Source organism: Ochotona curzoniae, unplaced genomic scaffold, assembly GCF_017591425.1.
Source record: "Ochotona curzoniae isolate NIBS_2020 unplaced genomic scaffold, NIBS_Ocur_1.0 patch266, whole genome shotgun sequence".
Taxonomy (NCBI): Eukaryota; Metazoa; Chordata; class Mammalia; order Lagomorpha; family Ochotonidae; genus Ochotona; species Ochotona curzoniae.
Window position 1 is genome coordinate 193,233 of NW_024466824.1, and position 17,511 is coordinate 210,743.

A 17,511-nucleotide genomic window follows, 5' to 3' on the forward strand; every position below is an offset into this window, starting at 1 on the left:
GTTAAGCCATAACCTGAGATGCTGGCATCCCATATCAGTCGGTACCAGTTTAAGCCCTGGCAGCTCCACTTCCAACACAGCTTCCTGCTAATGTAGCTGGGAAAGCAACGGAAGATGGTCCAAGTGCTTGGGCTCCTGCTGTCCACATGGAACACCTAGAGGAAGTTCCAGATTTCTGGCTTTGGCTGTTTGGAAAACAAATGACCCTTTGGGGGGAGTTGTGGCCATCCAGGGAGTGAGCCTGCAGGTGCAAGATCTCTGTGAAGCTCTACCTTTTAAATAAATAAACGTTTAAACAGAAACAAACACAGCAAAAATAGACAAGGGGCCTTCCTAAGGTTATGGAAAAATGAAATTAAAATATCAGTGTATTTTGGTGCAAGAAGATATTGAAATCTATGTATAGCTTTTTTCACAGTGGACATTTTCATCATGTTTTAAAGACTTATTATAGTGCATGGATTTCAAGATTTCTTTGCACCCCAAAAAACTTATCTTTCAACTATTTTCCATGAACTCTTTGAATTCCTCTTGAGTAAAGAGTTTGGCTGGGGCAGGCATTTAGCCTCATGACTGAAACATAACCAGGAGACCCATGCCCCGTATCGGAGGGCTTGGGCGGCACCCTGGGCTTCAGCTCCTGACGGCAGCTTTCTGCTTCTAAGGGGTCTGGGAGGCACCGGTGACAGCTCAACTGGCTGTGTTCCTGACACTGGGGAGGGAGACTTGGACTGCATTCCCAGATCATGACTGTGGTCTGGCCCGGCCACAGTGGGCTTGTGGAGAATTAATCAGCAGGTGAGAACTCTCTGTCGATGTTTGTATCAGTTCCCTTCATATTACTCAGCCTGTACTTGACAAATGAATGAATTGGTGAATGAGTGCCTAGAAGGTGGCCCACACTCGACCACACAGCAGGAAGAAGCCAGGGTGGAAGGGGAGTGGGGGAGGATGCAGCCTGCTCCTGCTCCATGGCGTCTCTCACACCCTCACCGCTCTCCAGTGGATTCCAAAAAGCACACAGATAGATCTTCCATCTGCTGGCTCACTCCCCAAATGGTTGCAAAGGCCAGAGCTGAGCCAATCCAAAGCCAGGAGTTAGGAGCTTCTTCAGGGACTCCCATATGGGTGCAGGGCCCAAGGACTTCAGCCAGCTTCTGCTACTTTCCCAAGCCATTAGCAGGGAGCTGGATCAGAAGCAGAGCATCCAGGACTTGAACTGGGGCCTACATGGGGTGCTGGTACTATAGGCTGAGGCTTAGCCTCCTATGCCGTGGTGCCGGCCCTCAGAATTCCTTCTTTTAAAGACTGCGTATTGTATTCTGTAGAGAAATCCCACTCTCCTTAGCTCCTCATCTGTAGATGGACACTTGGAGTTGCTTTGTGTTGACACACAACTCTGCGGCTGTTGTGGATGATGCTGTGATGAACGTAGGTGTAAGGGTCCCTCTGAGAGTCTGCCTTCAGTTCCTTTGGGGTCTATATCTGGAGGTAGACTTCCTGGCTGGTGTGGCAGTTCTGCTTTGCACGCTTTGAGGAGTTCCCAGGCTGCTGCCTACAGAGCGGCACCCATTCACGCTTCCACGCATGCGCACGTCCCAGTTCATCTACATCCTTGCCAACATGTGTAAACTTTCGTATTTAGTCAATTGTTCTTTTTCTGTAATGTAGATGGTATCCTTTTGTAGCTCTGATTTGCATTCCTCTGATGATTAGTGACTAATATTGAACGTCTTTTCCCGTGCCCCTGGCCACGTGGATATTCTCTTCAGAGAGCTATTAATTCTAGTCCTCTGCCCATCCGAAAAAAGTAGCACTGTTTGTTATCTGCTGTGATGAAACAGATCCTTACATGTGCCGCCTATTAATTCCTTCTCAGAGAGTTGATTTCTAATATCCCCCCCTCCCCAGATGCTGCCTTTTCACTCTGCTGGTTTATTCTTTGAAGCACTGAATTTTTTTTTTTTCATTTTGTACCTCTCCCCCCTCTGCCTTTCATCATCTATGCTTTTGGTATCATAGCCAGGAAACCACTGCCAAACCCAATGTCATGAAGTATTTATCCAATGTTTTCTTCAAAGAATTTTTGCAGTTTCAGCTCTTTTCTTTGGTCTTCGATCCACTTATATTTTGGTCTTTGAGTTAACTTGTGTATGAAGTCTGAGCTCAAGGTCAGAAGGTTATGGTTTAATACAATTTTTATCCCATGCTATCCCTTACTATCACCGTGACTGTAGCAAACAAAATATCGCTCTAAAATGCCAACACGTGGGGACACTGTGCCAAAGAGTGGCACGGACACTGGCAAGAGTAAAACATGCACGTGGCTCCTGCGTTAAGTGATACATTTTGTAAATGCTTTTTTTTTTTTTTTTCTCCATTCAGGAAGGCTTTCTGCTGGGTGATTTTCATTATGGCTGGGACCTGGCACAGGCCGCTCACCTCCTTGAGTCTCAGGTTCCCGATAAACTGAAGATAACGTCGTCCCAATCTCCTAGGACACTGGTAATAAGCTGGGATTCCCTTCATTGTTTCAGGGTTCTGTTCGCCTGAGCTGGGGTACTTAGCATCAACCACCACCAAACACTACTCACTGGTACACACTAAAGCTAGTGCTGGAGTTTACCTGGCAGGGCTAGATCAGGGGACAGGTAATGTTAGCCTGGACCTGACATGTTAGGCATGGGCTCACTCCTGTGGAACTGCCGTCTCCACTGGTACGTGGCAGATCTGTGGCTGGAAACAGGCCTGGTTGGGGAGCTATGGGGACACCCCAGGTGGGTTGGGTTCCCGCTGGTCAGAATAGGGGCAGCAGTCCGGGCTGACCATAACTGCAGTCTCCCTTGGCATGGATGTGGACTGGGTCTGGGGAGCACCAGACTGGGCTAGATTCTAGCACCCACTGGTACTCGTTGAGAGCCAGGGTGGGTGTAGAACAGGCTGGGCTAGGTCTCAGCTCCCACTGAACCACATGAGAGCTATATGTCTGGGTATGGAACCAGGTGTGGCTGGGTTGTAACACCAAACAGTAAGAACCAGAATGGGTGTGAGCTGGTTGGGCAAGGACACTGTTCCTGCCAGGACAAGAGGTAGACAAAGTCAGCCTGGGCCAAGGACTCACCAGTGTGCACAAGATCTGCCACTGGGAGGAGACCTGATAGAGGACTTGGGGAACTCCTCTGTCAGGATGCAGTCCTTGCTGGTGAGTGCAAGAACCAAAGCAAGGAGCAGCCATGATCAGACCAGGTTAGTATCTGTAGGCATGCATGTGGGTGAGGTCTGGGAGTAGGCCAGCCTGGATCAGTTCATAACATCCACTGGCTAATCTGAGAACCAACACGGGGTGCAGGAGAGGCTGGATCAGGCTGCAACACCAGCCAGTTCACATTAGGGCTGAGACTGGGGGCTAGCTGGGCTGGACTGGGTTGGCTCATCTGGGCTAGGCTGCAACACCCACCAGCTGAACTCGGGCACAGACTAGACCGGGCCAAATTACAGCACCGACTTGCAAATACCGAGGTGAGGCAGACCAGGCCAGACTGGACCACAGCATCCACCAATACATGTGAGACCCTAGGAGAGGGGTGTGTGCCTGGCAAGTGGGCAGTGCAGGCTCCCCTGCTGGGCCACTGCCCCCATTGGTGAGCGTGAGAACTGGGCCTGGGACAGACCAGTCAAGGCTACAACACCAGTTGGCCTGCTAATGAACTAGGTTAGGGGGAGGGCCCAGACTGGTTGGGCAAATTCTTTCAAACTAGACTGTGGAACCACCTGGAGAGCGCAAGATCTGGAATTAGGAGCAGGCCCAGTAGAGAAATTGTGGGCACCTCTCTGATGGACTGCATTAGAGTCCTTGGGCCCATCTGCATAGTGGGTGCCAAGGCCATGAGCCCCGGTAACAGGGGGCCTGGTGTGGCTTGGGTCACCAGGGCTGGATCCTTGGATCTTCCTGAGTGGTGAGTGCTGGGTCTGTGAGTCCTGGATGCGGGCAGTCTGGCAGGGCCTGGGTTGGGCGTCCTGGGGTGCCAGTGGCACCAGGGGAAGCGCACTGGCTGCCCAGTGGCACGCTTGTGGGGATTTGTGTGTGGGCTTGCAGGGGTCAGGGGAGCACAGATAGGTGCATGTGTTGTGTCCAGGATTGGTGGTCTGACTGTGGAGTATATATGTCAGAAATGGACCACTTCATTGGAAAAGATGGAGCAGTGGATGGCTGACCCAGATGCACATGGAGGATGTGGCAGCCCACTGGGACCTGTGGAGGATGTCTGGTACCATAGCAGAGGAAGGAGGACAGGACAAATTGGACAACTACCCCAGTCAAACAATAACAGCAAATATCTGGGCAAATGGAGACTCTAAGGTCACCCAATAGACATTGGAAAGGTTTCCTCATCCTTGGATCGGAGAGATCGACAACATTTCAGAACTATTGAAACCACCTGGGCAGAACCCTCGGAGCAGGCACACATTGAGGACCTTGAGGAGGCTGTACCCCATCCCCGGGTGCTGTGGCAGTTGGGAGGCTGGGTGTGGCTTCTCCCCTTACCTCCCTCCTTCCCGGAGATATAGGAAGAAGAAATAGAAAATTTGGAAACAATGGTCACACCCACTTTTCCCTAACCCTCTATCCTTCCCACTCTGATCAACTATATCAACTTGAGCAAAAATAAAAATAGAAAATCTTAAGGAAAAAAGAACTCAGCCCTGTCTTGCCTAAGCCTCACAAGCTCTTCTGACTATATTCTGTGCCACATGCCTATTCCCCTCCTCTTAAAACCTACGCAAAAATGCATCTTACAGGTGCCACAGGCCCAGATGCTAAAACTCAAGACATTAGACTCATCCTGCTTTTCAAGCCATTAGCTCTTAGGTTAGACATGATTCTGAGATGCTAGGCTATCAGGTTCCGATCCCACCACAGGTCAGAGGGACCCTAGGTATGTTAAAGAAGCTGACAGAGATCTCCCACGGACAGGCTCACTCCCCCGAATGCCTACAGTGGCTGGAACTTGGCCAGGCTGGAGCCGGATACCAGGAACTCCGTCCCAGTCTCCCACATGGGGGGTGGGAACCCAACCACTCGAATTATCACCAGCTGCTTCCTAAGATGCAAGTTGGTAGGAAGGTGAAACCAGGAGTGTAACAGGGACTTGAACCAAGGCACTCCCGTAGAGGTCACGGGCATCTTGAGTATGTCTTAACCGCTGTGCCAAATGCCTGACCCAACATGATATCATCTTTGACAGCAGTAAGATGTGACAGATGACTGGAGGAAAAATGATTGTTGAAACATAATTTTAACATTCTTGTGTGATTTTGGGTAGGAAGTAAAGAGCCCTGTGAATTTCCTCAATCCCTTAAGATATGGTTGCAAAGGCTCTAAGAAGATGTCTGCCTCCCTTAAGAACATAAAATAAAATGTGCATTTCCCCACACAGGCCTGACTCCAAGAGAACCAACTCTCACCCAGGGTAGGGCAGAGTGTGAGGATGAACTCAGCTCCAGCCGTTGTGGTCTCTCGGGGTGACCTGCCCTGGGCCTTGGTCCCTGCCCTCCCTTTAGAGTGAGGACAAGTCTCAGATGTGGCTCTTGGATTTCATCCTCAGCATCACAAGGAGGAATGGATGCGGCACCTGCTGCCTCAAGACCTGAAGGCAGCAGAAGGAAAGCTGGGAGAGAGAAGCACCGGGAGCCACGTGACGGGATGTAAGCATCACTGTACATTTCTCACGGACGTAGTGACCAAGCTGCGTGCCAGCCCCGAGCCTGGCCCAGGGCGTTCGGTGGAGACATGCCCTAACCCTAACTCTCTGCCACCCTACTCTACCTACTCCTGCAGGTAGAATGTCTTTTCTCCATCTGTTCCTTCCTCTTCCTTCTCCTCTAAAAAAAATCTATTTATTTATTTTGAAAGTCAGAGAGACTGGGAGAGACAGAGAGCTTTTCCATCTGCTGGTTCATCGTCCACATAGTTGTAACTGATAGGGCTGGGCCAGGCCGAAGCCAGGAACCAACAAGGAGCTTCTTTCAGGTCTCCACATGGGTGCAGGAGTCCAAGTTCTTGGGCCATCCTCTACTGCTTTTCCATGTGCATTAGCAGGTAGCTGGACTGGACGCAGAGCAGCTGGACCATGAACTGGTGCCTATACAGGATGCCAGTGCCACAGGTGTCAACTTTGTCTGCCACGCCATAACGCTTGCCCCTGTTTTCAGCTTCTGAACTCCATCTGGTGCCCATGTGGGATGCCAGCACTGTGGGACTGAGGTCATTGTGAATATGATCCATCTGCTATCTTGCTTGTCCAGTACAACCATCATAGCCCTCGAAGTTTTAATGCCCTGTCCTGGCTGGTTGGCAGCTGTGGGCAACCTCCCTACAGGGGCACCTGACCACGGGAGCCCAGACTGAACCTAGTGGGAGTGCTTCCTCTGAGTCCAGGAAGAGCCCAACTGACGACCCCTGCTATCCAGTGCCGTGGACATGGAGTCACTTGACCACGTGTTCAAGCCTGTTTTTTAGGTTCTGCTTAAGAGGCAAGATCACACACAGCTTGTCCATTTTAGAAAGACTGCCACAGGAAGAGATGAAAATGAAAGGTTTGTGTCTAGAGATGAGCAAAGTTCTGTGATCTGAAGACGGGCTCAGGAAGGACTGCTCACTCCAGGCATGGCATCATGGTACTGCCCTTTAAAGAAAAGTGTTAGCTCTTAACTCCGGACCCTGTAGCCTCTCCCTGAGGGAGCACACCACGTTTCCTGCATGCCCTGCAGCCTGACTGTGGAGGACAGTGTCCCCGTGAGCACACAGGAGCTTGGCGAGGCTGTCACCAACCTGTGTATCCAATCCTTGTTAGTTCAGGGTAGAGCCCTCCCCTGCTCAACCTGGATGACATGGGCTCTAACTGCAGTTCGATCTCCAGCTTTGGGCCTCCAGTGAGTGTTGGGCTCTGATCTCAGCTCAGGGGTGAGGCAGCTGAGCCCTGCACCCTGCCTTCAATAACCTTGCACTGTGCACTCCCTCTCATTCTGATGGCCCCTGCTACTCCCAAGGGGGCAGAATGCCTCTAGGAGCTTGAAACTCGAGAGCAGGGTTTGCTAGTTGAGAGTCAGCCATGAGGCTATGCTTAAACACACCAGATCCAGGGTAGGTGTTGTAGGTAGCAGTTAAAAACATTGCTTGGGATGCCTGAGTCCCAAGTCGGGATGCCTGGATTTGAACCTCAGCTCTGCTGCTGAGTCTAGATTCTTGTTAAGATTCCTGCCATCCTGAGAGGTGGCAGGCAATGGCTCAAGTGCTCGTGTCCCTGTCACTCAAGTGGGAGACAGGATGGAGCTCCCAGCTCCTGGCTTCAGCCTAGTACCGCCGTTGTAGTAATTTATTTATTTTTACTTTTTCATTTTATTTTATTGGAAAGGCAGACATGCAGAGAAAAGGAAATACAAAGAGAAAAGTCTCTGTCTGCTGGTTCACTCCCCAAGCGGCTGCAATAGCTGGAGCTGAGCCAATCTGAAGCCAGGAGCCAGGAGCTTCTTCCAGGTCCCCACACTGGTGAAGGGTTCCAAGGCTTCAGACTGTCCTCGACTACTTTCCCAGGCCATAAGCAGGGAGCTGGATGGGAAGTGGAACAGCTGGGATATGAACCGGTGCCCATATGGGATCCCAGCGGATTCAAGGTAAGGATTTAGCCACTAGGCTATTGTGCTGGGCTTGCAAGAATTTTTTTTTTTTAATTTGAAAAGGGGAGTCACAGAGAAAGGAGAAACTGAAAGAGATCTTCCATCCACGAATTCCCTCCCCAAATGGCTGCCACAGCCAAAACTGGGCCAGTCTGAAGCCAGCAGCTTCTTCTGGATCTCCCGCATGGCTGTAGGGCCCAATGGCTTGAGCCTGTTCTGATGCTTTCCGAGGTTCATTAGCAGAGAGCAGGATTGGAAGTGGGATAGCCGGGACCCGTACTGACGTGCAGATGGATGCTAGCGCCACAGGCGGAGGCTCAGCCTGATACACCAGGGCGCCCGCCTCTGTTGCAAGAATTTGAGGAGTAAACCAGAGGACAGGAGATCTCTCTCCCTCTCTCTACAGACACGTGCACACTCTGTATCTCTGCGCCTCTCACATAAATAACTCAATCATTTAACCGAAAGCACACAAATTTGGGAGCCAGACGGCCAGCCTTTCCAGCCCTGGCTTCACCACCCATTGGCTTGTGAGAGCGTGGACAAGTTGAGTCCTCAACAGGGGAGCGGAGAGCGATGACAGTGACAGCACATGGGCTAATCCTCCTCCGGTGCCGAGAGCAGTGTCTGGCACATGCCAGTGTGTGTGCTAAATAAAACAAGATCCTCGGGCAAAGGCAGCGCACGAGAGGGAAGCCGAGGCGTTTCCAAGAAACGTGGCTGAAGCTCAGCCGCCTGGCCCCTCATCCCTAACTCCTCGTGCGGGAGGCAGCTGCCGATTCCTGAATGGGGCTGCAGGGGAGGAGGCGCACGAAGGGTTAAACACACCCCCCCCACCCCTAAGTACACAGAAAAACAAGTTCCATCTGGTCCCCCGGGGACAAAAAGCAGACAGCCTGCAAAGCCCCCCGCCCGGGCTCCTGCTCAAAGGACACATTGCTTTTTAAAATTCCAACTTGTGGCTGCCTCGATCTATAAATCAACCCGTTCTCCACACCCTGGAGCTCAGAGCAGGATTTGCAAATGGCAGCGAGAGGTGCTCGCTGGGCTCGTGTTCTGAGAACAGGCGTGGGAACATGGGAACGCAAAAGGTGCCTGGGCTGCCCTCACCTGGAGCCTGGCCTCCAGTGGCCTCAGATTCCAAGAGGGTGTCCCCTGGGACATGCCTTTTGGGCAGGTGCAGCTGTCCTGGGGCCCACGGGGAGGACTTGGGGTACCAGTCAGTCAGACATCCGTTCTGATGCCTACAGTGACCTGTCCCTGTGTTTGTGCACACACACACACACACACACACACACACACACACACTCTCTCTCTCTCTCACGGACAAAGCCACCTGCCCCACCTCCCAGCACTGCTGCTGATACTGTCATTAGATGCAGGCTGAGACCTTGACACGCAGTGGAGGGGGCGGGGGGGAGCCCCATTCAGAGACAGAAACAGGGGTGCAGCTCGTGTCCAGGGATCTGAAGCATGATCAAAGGCAGAGCGCGTGGGGAGGGCGTCCTGGGTCGGATTCCTTGACCACGCCTGGGCCAGGCTGAATCCAGTACGAGCATTCGCTCCACATAGCAGCAAAGTAATTCACAAAAAGTTGGGCAATTCAAAGTTACGGTTTCCACAGCAACAAGCACTCAGACCATTTGGGTAGTTACAGCCTTTTCCTCTCAGCGCTCACTCCTCCCACCCCCCCTTCAATAGCATTTTCCCCCTTATTATTAAAGCAATACGCATTCATTGGCAAACGTATAGAAATGAAAGGCAAGGACAAAGGAGAAAATAAAAACCGTCCTGCCTTCCCACCCCTCAAGGTGATCCGATGCTAACGTTTCGATAGATTCTCCGCTTGGCTAGCTTTCCATTTTTGCATGCATAAAAAGATATCATTTCCAAAAACGAGAACTACAGTTTTATCATTTGGTTTCCTTCATTCACAAATACACTGTGAGACTTTCTGCTTGCTTTAAGCAGTCGTTGACAATGCGATTTTTTTTAATAGCCGTGTGTGGCACTTCTTCATATGGATGGGGTGCGTGGAGTATTTAGATGATTTTCTCTTTCCCTCCCCGCCACTCTGCTACTTTTAATAAAGGGACAATAAGCATTCTTTCGTACAAATGTTTGTGTATGCCTCTGATGAAGTCGTCAAGTTAAGATAAATGCCCAGGAGTGAGACGACAGTTGGGACACGGTGGACACGTGGCTCCACATCAGCCCGGCTCGCTCTATGCCTGTGCAGCTGCAAGGTGCATTCTCCTGTGCAGCGAGAACGCTCCGGATCGCACAGCCACCTGCCTCCCAGGGCCAGGATCCCAGCTCCAGCACCGGCGGCTGCTCGGCTTTCAGCCCAGCTCCCTGCTAATGTGCCTGCGAAGGCGGAGGAGGGTGGCCCAACTGCTTGTGGGAGACTGAGATGGAGTGCCAGGCTCCAGGCGTCTGCCTGACCTGCCCATGGCTGTTGTAGCCATCTAGAGAGTGAACCAGGGCATGGAAGATGTCTCCTCTCTCTCTTTTTTTCTCTCTCTCTCTCCTGTGTGTGTGTGTGTGTGTGTGTGTGTGTGTTTTCCTATCTCTCTCACTCTGCATTTCAAACACATTAATCTCAAAGTTAAAAATGGGAATACAAAATGCCATTTGGTGGGCCTTATATAAAGACTGTACCATTTTTTTAAAATTACATGCCTTGCACAGGCATGGTGGTGTGGTGGCTGAGCTGCTCCCTGTGGTGCCACCAGCCCATATGGGTGCTTCCTACGGGGCACACACCCTTTCTCTCCAGCTCAGAGGGGCCCTTGGTAGGTTAGCAACTCACAGGTCTCTGTTGCATGCATGGCTTGGTTTGTCATCAGATTCGACTTCTGTTTCTGGCACCCTTTTTCCCCCAAGGACACAGGTTTGAAATAGGGTTCTAGCACACACCTGCTCTTACGCTTTCTGATTCTGTTGTCTGGTTTCCACGCCTCAGATCACTGTGGGCATGTTGCGGCTCTGTGGGTTTGATTTGCCATGGAGTGCTCTCGGCCACTTGGGTTTCCTGCGGCAGGAGCCCGCCTGGCCGGTAGGAACTGACTGTGAAGGAGGCATAGAGACCTCACCTGCCCCCTGGTGGGGGAAGAGAGGGAGGATTCGACACTGGAAGAGGCACGCAGGAAGCGCTAAATGGATGGAGAGCTGGCAAGCAGCTGCAGTCATAGCTCATTAGAAATCAAGGGCTCTGGGCCCAGTGTGGTAACCTAGTGGCTAAAGCCCTTGCCTTGCATGCACTAGGATCCCATATGGGCACCAGTTCATGTCCCAGAGGCCCTGCTTCCCATCCAGCTCCCTGCTTGTGGCCTGAGAAAGCAGTCAAGGATGGCCCAAAGCCTTGGAACCTTGTACCCGTGCAGGAGACCCAGAAGAAGCTCCTGGCTCCTGGCATCAGATCGGATTGTCTCAGCTCTAACTACTACGGCCACTTGGGGGGAGTGACCGGAACCAGTGGATGGAAGATCTTCCCTTCTGTCTCTCTTCCTCTCAGTATATCTTACTTTCCAATAAAAATAAATCTATTTTTTTAAGAAATCAAGGGCTCCAAAACTGAGAAGAACCTAAACCATGTGTGTGTGTGTGTGTGTGTGTGTGTGTCTGTCTGTCTGCAAGAAGAGCTACAGGTGTTTTAGCTGGCATTGCTGGTCACCACACTCCAGGTTTTCAGAGATGATGGGATGGAGAGGAACTGGGGGTGAGGGGGCTTCTGTTGCCCAGGTACGTGGGCCTGATCATCACTCTAACTCTACACCACGGGTCCGTCCTACCAGAAAATACCAGGCAGAACATCGGTTGTCTTGGCCACCACCCAGGAAGAGGATGCTGTGTCTGGCCCTGTGTGCCTTCGCTGTCTTCCCGGTCACGGTTTCAATCCAGCTCTGAGACTTCTCATTTGGCTGCTAGGCCAGCTCTCCCAGGCCGGCCTGGCACCTACCAAGAGGCCAAGGCTGCATTCATGCATCTGCTTGCCTGCCAAGTGCCCACTGCCTGCATGGTCTGCTGCCCACCTTGTAGACCGGGCATCTTCAGCCATTTCACCCTCCCCTTCTTCCCTGACTCCTAAAAACACTCATCAAGCTTTTGGATCCTGCGAGCATGAACAATTGCCTTGCCTCCACTGTCCCGTGTCTAGGCTCCCGTGGTCATCCGGGTGGGCTTAGGTCATCCATCGCCGTCACCACCTACTACTGAATGCTTCTGGGGCCAAGAACTCCAGTGACTTTTCATCTCACCATGTTCATTTGACAAACATTTGTTATGTGCCTGCCACGTGGCTGAGATGCCCTCCCTGCCCCCTGCCTCCAGTTTGGAATGCACCAAAGTCCAAACCCAAGGGAGGCTCCTGCCCCTGCTGGAGCTCCTGAGGGGACAGACGGTACACACACAGTCAGAGCTGTGCTTCTGCGGGCCTCCTGGAGCAGGTGAGCTGGAAGTGGACCTGAAGAGCAGACACGAGGAAGTCTGGAACCCAGTGGGCAAGGCAGGGAGTAAGACCAGAGAGGTGACGAGCAGTCAGCCCCTGGGCGATTAGGACAGGTGGAAATGACGTGGAGTTAGGTAGGCATCTAGTTCAGGGTCACGGTATTGGAAGTTACACTTCCCCTGACTGTGTAAACCCTGCTGCCCATCAGGGAGTCAAAAGACACTCACCCACCGTTACCTGGGATCTGAGGGTGTTGGTGGTGGTATTGTGTAACCACTTCCCTTTCAAAGCCCTTAGAAGCCCAGGCCGAGGAGGGGTTGGTTGTCTTGGTCTCTGACAACCTCGCTGGTTCTCTACAAAGGGACTTGGAGAACTGAAGGAAGCCAATTGTCTTACCCTTTCCCTTCCTGGCCCACTCTGCCTGAACATGGTCTGTGAACCTTACCACTTCCTGAATGAACTTTACCGCTTTCTTAAGCTGTGTCAGGGCCTGAGCTTAAAATTCTTGTTAAGTAAGAGGCAAGAACCTAGGCACGAAAGGTATTAGACCCAAACCTGGACCCCAGCGAAAGGACTGGGGGCAGGAGTGTGAAAGGATCGCACCTGCAGATTGCAAGCTACCCTGACTGCCGGGTGTCTGGGGGCGGGGGGGAGAGGCCAGGTAGTAGGCTGTCGTGCTAATCCGGGTCGCAGGTGGTGGCCCTGGCCCTGTGTGGCAGCAGCTTCTGGATGTGTGTCCCTAGTGTGTGACTTCCTGGATGGCGCCCGGGTGTCCCTCTGTGCGGCTGGAAGCTGGGTCTGCTCTTCCTCAGGAGATGGGAGTCAGGGGAGCTACAGGACACGGGAGCAGGTATGCGGGTGCTGCGCAGATACTGAAAGTTACGACTGGTATGAAACGCACCCCCCTCCAACACACACAGACACACACGCACACACACACGAGAGAGAGAGAGAGAGAGAGAGAGAGAGAGAGAGAGAGAGAGACGATGGATGAGCAAAGGAGCCTAAGAAGTTAGGAACAAGAAGTTAGAACTTGGGGGGTGGGGAGGGGGTGGCTCCTGGAAGCCAAGACGAAAGAAATTTGCGTCTGAGAGCCGCAAGTGCCCTGCACACCTAGGCCTGAAGAGGGGACCCCTGGCTCTTGCCAAGTAGCCGGGCACTCCACCTGCTTGAAAAGGAGGGAAGCACGGAAGGAACCGAGGTCGGGACCCTGCCCAGGCAGCTCCAGGCAGCAGCGCTTGGATTTCAACTCCAGGTGGCCGCTTGGCAGACATGCCCCCTCTGGCGGGCAAGTCGAGCAAGGCCGCTCCAGGAGGGCACTGTCAGCACCCCAGGGTGGGCTCTGGAAGGCATTCCCCGTGCCAGCCTCAAGCCGCCGGTGCCTCCTTGGCTGCCAACTCATTAGCGGGCACAGGGAGTTGGTGGTGCCTGCCCTATAGCCTCGCGCTCCAGGCTGCGTGCATTTCCACAAGCAGCAAGGAGAGAGAGAGAGAGAGAGAGAGAGAGAGAGAAGGCCTCCGTCTGGCCCAAATCGGGGACCTTCTGATTCTGCCATCACCCACAGGTCTCCGCCACCTTTACAAAGCCTTCCTGCACTCAGGGTCAAGACCACAGGGCTGGCTCTCCGGGAGGTGTGGAGGGGGCAGGCTGATGGTCACGTGTCTCCCCCTGGTGTCAGCTGTTCTCATTGCAGCCTGGGGAGCTGGGAAATGGTGGTTTCCAAATTGCCCTCCTGCCTGCAGTTATGCGTGGCAGGTGGACTTGGGGTTCCAGGCCTTCAGAAGTGGTTCTACCTTCCCGGCATAGTGGGAAAAATGGTTTCTCCTCACTCCGCCTGGGGTCCCTAGAGCATGTGCCACTCATTCACTCACTTGCTGGAAGTTCTTTAACGCCAGCAGACTCAGGGTTATTCAGAAGGGGCTGCAGCTATAAGAAACATGATCCACTCCCACCCAAGACAGAAGCAAAACAAACGACGCCCCTCTGTTTAGAGGCCAGGGGACATTTAACATGCTCAGAAAAAGGAAAGAGAAGGTGAGCCAGGGATGACCTGGGGCTGGTGTCGGGGGCAGCCCAGAAGTCCACGCGCAGGAAGGGTGTGGGCGGGGGCAGAGGTCAAGGTGTGGAGGAGGGACCATCCTTGGTGATCATGCAGGTGCCATCCCATGCCCACAGCACCCCTCCTGCCAGGGCCTTGGGACTTGCTGGGGTCTGGGTTGGGAGGTCTTTCTAGGCATACGTGGCAATAGTGACTTGGGTGACACTGCTGTTGCTATCGCAGCAGCCAGGTGCTGACCCCAGCCAGGACTCCAACACTTCTCTTTCCCCCATCAGACCCTACGCCTCCCTTCTCCTGGTCACCACACAGCCAGCCTGTCCCTCCCACCTTCATCCATCTCTCTCTCTCTCTCCCTCTCTCTCTCTCCAAGGAGGCCCCAGCCACTCCATCCCTAGCAACAGCCATCTGACATCCCATGGACAGTGCCTGCCCTACTGGAGTCCTGCCTGAAAGCTCTTTGCTGGGAACGTGCCGGCAAAGGCCAAGGGTGTCAGAGCTGGGGCGACCTGGGGCTGTGGTTTCCTCACTCTGCATCTGGCCCGACTGGTTCCCTCCACGGTCACTGCCCTTGGCTTTGCCACCACACATCCTGCCCCCTCTTGCTGAGAACTGGCACCTTGATGCTTCTCTGTCACCCTCTTCTGTTCTTGGTCCCTGTGGATTCAACAGGATTGCCCAGCGCCGCTGTTTGCAACCAAGCAGCGCTCAATGCCTGTGACTTCTTCAGGGGTGGTTAAGGGTCAGTCTGTTCTCACTGACACGGATAAGTGGGTTGTGCACAAATCTGAGGCCAGTGGGGTCATCTCTGTCCCCACCCCCCAAGGGAAGAGTCTATTTACAAACAGAACAACTCAGGCGGGGATGGGAGTAGGGTGAGGGAGACAGACACGCTTTGGAGTGCCTGGCCCCAGCTTTCAATTGTGTCAACCCATAAGCTCGCCCCTGCTTTTCTGACTCAAGCAGGTTCGAGCAGGCTTCCTCGTTTGCCGCGAGAGGACCTAGCCATAGAAATCCTCCATCTGCAATGTGTGACTAAATGAACTCAGTAAACCAACACAAGCCTGGAGTCCAGCACACAGTCGCACTCCAGGAATGGCAGCTTCTGTGGCTTTGCCTGCTTTCTCATACGTCTGTTAAGTTTCCCTACACGACAGCACCATAGTTTATAGAACACTAGAATAATTTTTTGTTGTTCAGACAAACTTTTGCTGTTGCTTCAGACAAACTTCCCTTGGTAAAACCTGATTCCTCCCAGGTGGTCCGTGACCACAGCTCTGGGTCCCTAAACCATTGCTGTGTTCCAGTCCAGCCCTCTTCCTGCGCCCCCACCCTCTTGCGCTGAGACAGCTGGCCTTGCCAACAGGCTGAGTGCAGGACTTAGAGGAGCACTAGCTCAGTGTTACCTGCCCACACCTCAGGGCAATCAGTTCAGAACTGGCAGCCAATCTGTACCCCCTGGGAAAGTCTCCACTGCCATCTAGTGGTTGGCTGCAGCACTACAGCATGCTGAATGGCTCGGGCTCCCCGGGACCGGGTCAGCCCCCAACTGTGAAAAACTCTAGCCCCACCGCTTCACTCAGCCAGCACCGAACCCAAGGACAAGTCAGCTCCTGCTAAAGCCAAGGGTCTTGTCCTTAAGAGGAGGGTAGCACATTCATGTCCCCAAGGGACAGGGTTCCTGCCTGCTTCCATGGTTTTCCACGTCCCGTCCTGAGAGTCTCTGCTCCTCTTGGCTGTCCTCAGGGGTGATCCAACAGGTCAGGGGCCTTCAGGAAGAGGGCTGCTGTGTGTGTATACGTGCACGCACATCGGAGCCTGTGCACAATGCATTGCACACGCAGGTGTGCCTAGGTGCACTGCGTGTGTGTGCAGTGATGGATGTGTGTGTGTGTGTACACACACATGTGTAGCAGGAGAGATCTCAAGAGGAAGGAGTGCTCACGCAGTTGCCAACAGGAAAACCACCAAAGCTTGTTAGCATGGGCCTCACAAAGGGCCAGACCTTATTAGAAAAATTGACAGAATCCTAGTAACGAGAAAGAAAAGATTACCCTCCACTTGTGGCCAACATGTGCCTGCCTCCTCCAGAGCCTAGGGCCTGGCTGGGCCTCTGCTACTGGTGGCCAGACCCGATCGGGGACCAGCAGGGCCCTCCCCAGGTGTACCCAGAGGACAAACCCTCTTCCCACCACAGCAAACGCAAGAGATCTTCCTGACTGCCATGGTCCTTCTATCCCCACCCTCCAGCCCCATCACAGTCCTTGTGCCCAGGCAGATGACAGCCCCTTGCCCAAGCACAGTAGGCAGCAGGTCCACCTCCATCACCAATGCCTTGGGGGGCTCAAGCTGTCTGAACCCCCAGACTAAAGCTAGCTTCCCCCAACAGAAAGACACTAAATCACTTTTCATGAAAAGAGTGGTTCCTTGCCGTTGGTATCATGTTAGATGGCTTTGGGAAGAGGAGAGAGCAGGTGCGCTGATGTCATCAAGACGAAGCCTCGGACGGAGCCTGTGACCTCAGAACTATCCTGCTTATTGAGAGGGAGCCCCTCTGCCTTCAAAGAACACACACCGGCTGCCTTCCACTGCACAGCTAGGTCTAGGGCTGCAGGAAGGGTCCTGGCCCCCAAAGTGTCCCCATCTACAACCCTCCCACTTCCCCAGTTCCTCCTGAATCCCACGGGGCCAGGTCAAGGAAGCCACAGCCGTCTGACACCATCAGACCCGTCCCACGTGGTCCTGCAGTCACCAGATGGGCAGGCTCAGAGGACACCGAGACCCAGCCACCCTCTCTCGGCGCAGCCCGCTCACTCACGTCCAGGGCCCCGGGGAACTTGACTATGGGCTCTGTCCAGGTGGTGATCTTCTGTCGGAAGTTGTCGCAGTCAGGAATAAACATGCAGCCAATATTCCCCAGCTCAGGGTAGAAAACGCCAAGGCCCCTGGGGAGAGAGGAGGGCGGTCACTGTATGTCAGGGCCTCGGCCTCCTCTCCTGTCAGAAGTGGGGGCACCCATCAGCCTGCCCCTCAGAATCCGTGAGAGGAGTGGGGTCGTGATCGGCGGGGTCTCAGTGGCCAGGGGGTTAGCTCTCAGCAGCGTTCACCTTCCAGGAAGACATCGAGGCACTTCAAGGGTCCATGGAAAACGGGGATAAAAAGGCCTCTTTTAGCACAAGCAGCAAACACCTTAAATCCATGCATAGCACGGGTCTTTAAGAGGTCCATGAAAAAATGCAGGCATGTCAACAATCGTTTGCACTGAAATAAGCATCTCTCAATTTCACCTTTCCATGAGCCTTTCTACTTTATTTTTGTTTGTTTTACA

The 17,511-nt window shown here is 53.2% G+C and overlaps 1 protein-coding gene across 1 annotated transcript in view; it reads right to left on the bottom strand.

The window, feature by feature from the left end:
* The window catches only part of LOC121166948 (phosphatidylethanolamine-binding protein 4-like), a 158,782-nt gene that overhangs the window by 134,526 nt on the left and 6,745 nt on the right, over nt 1-17,511 (bottom strand). Inside the window, exon 2 of the mRNA XM_040996285.1 lies at nt 17,002-17,128. Within this exon, the coding sequence (XP_040852219.1) occupies nt 17,002-17,128 (127 nt within the window). The remainder of the gene's footprint in view (nt 1-17,001; nt 17,129-17,511) is intronic.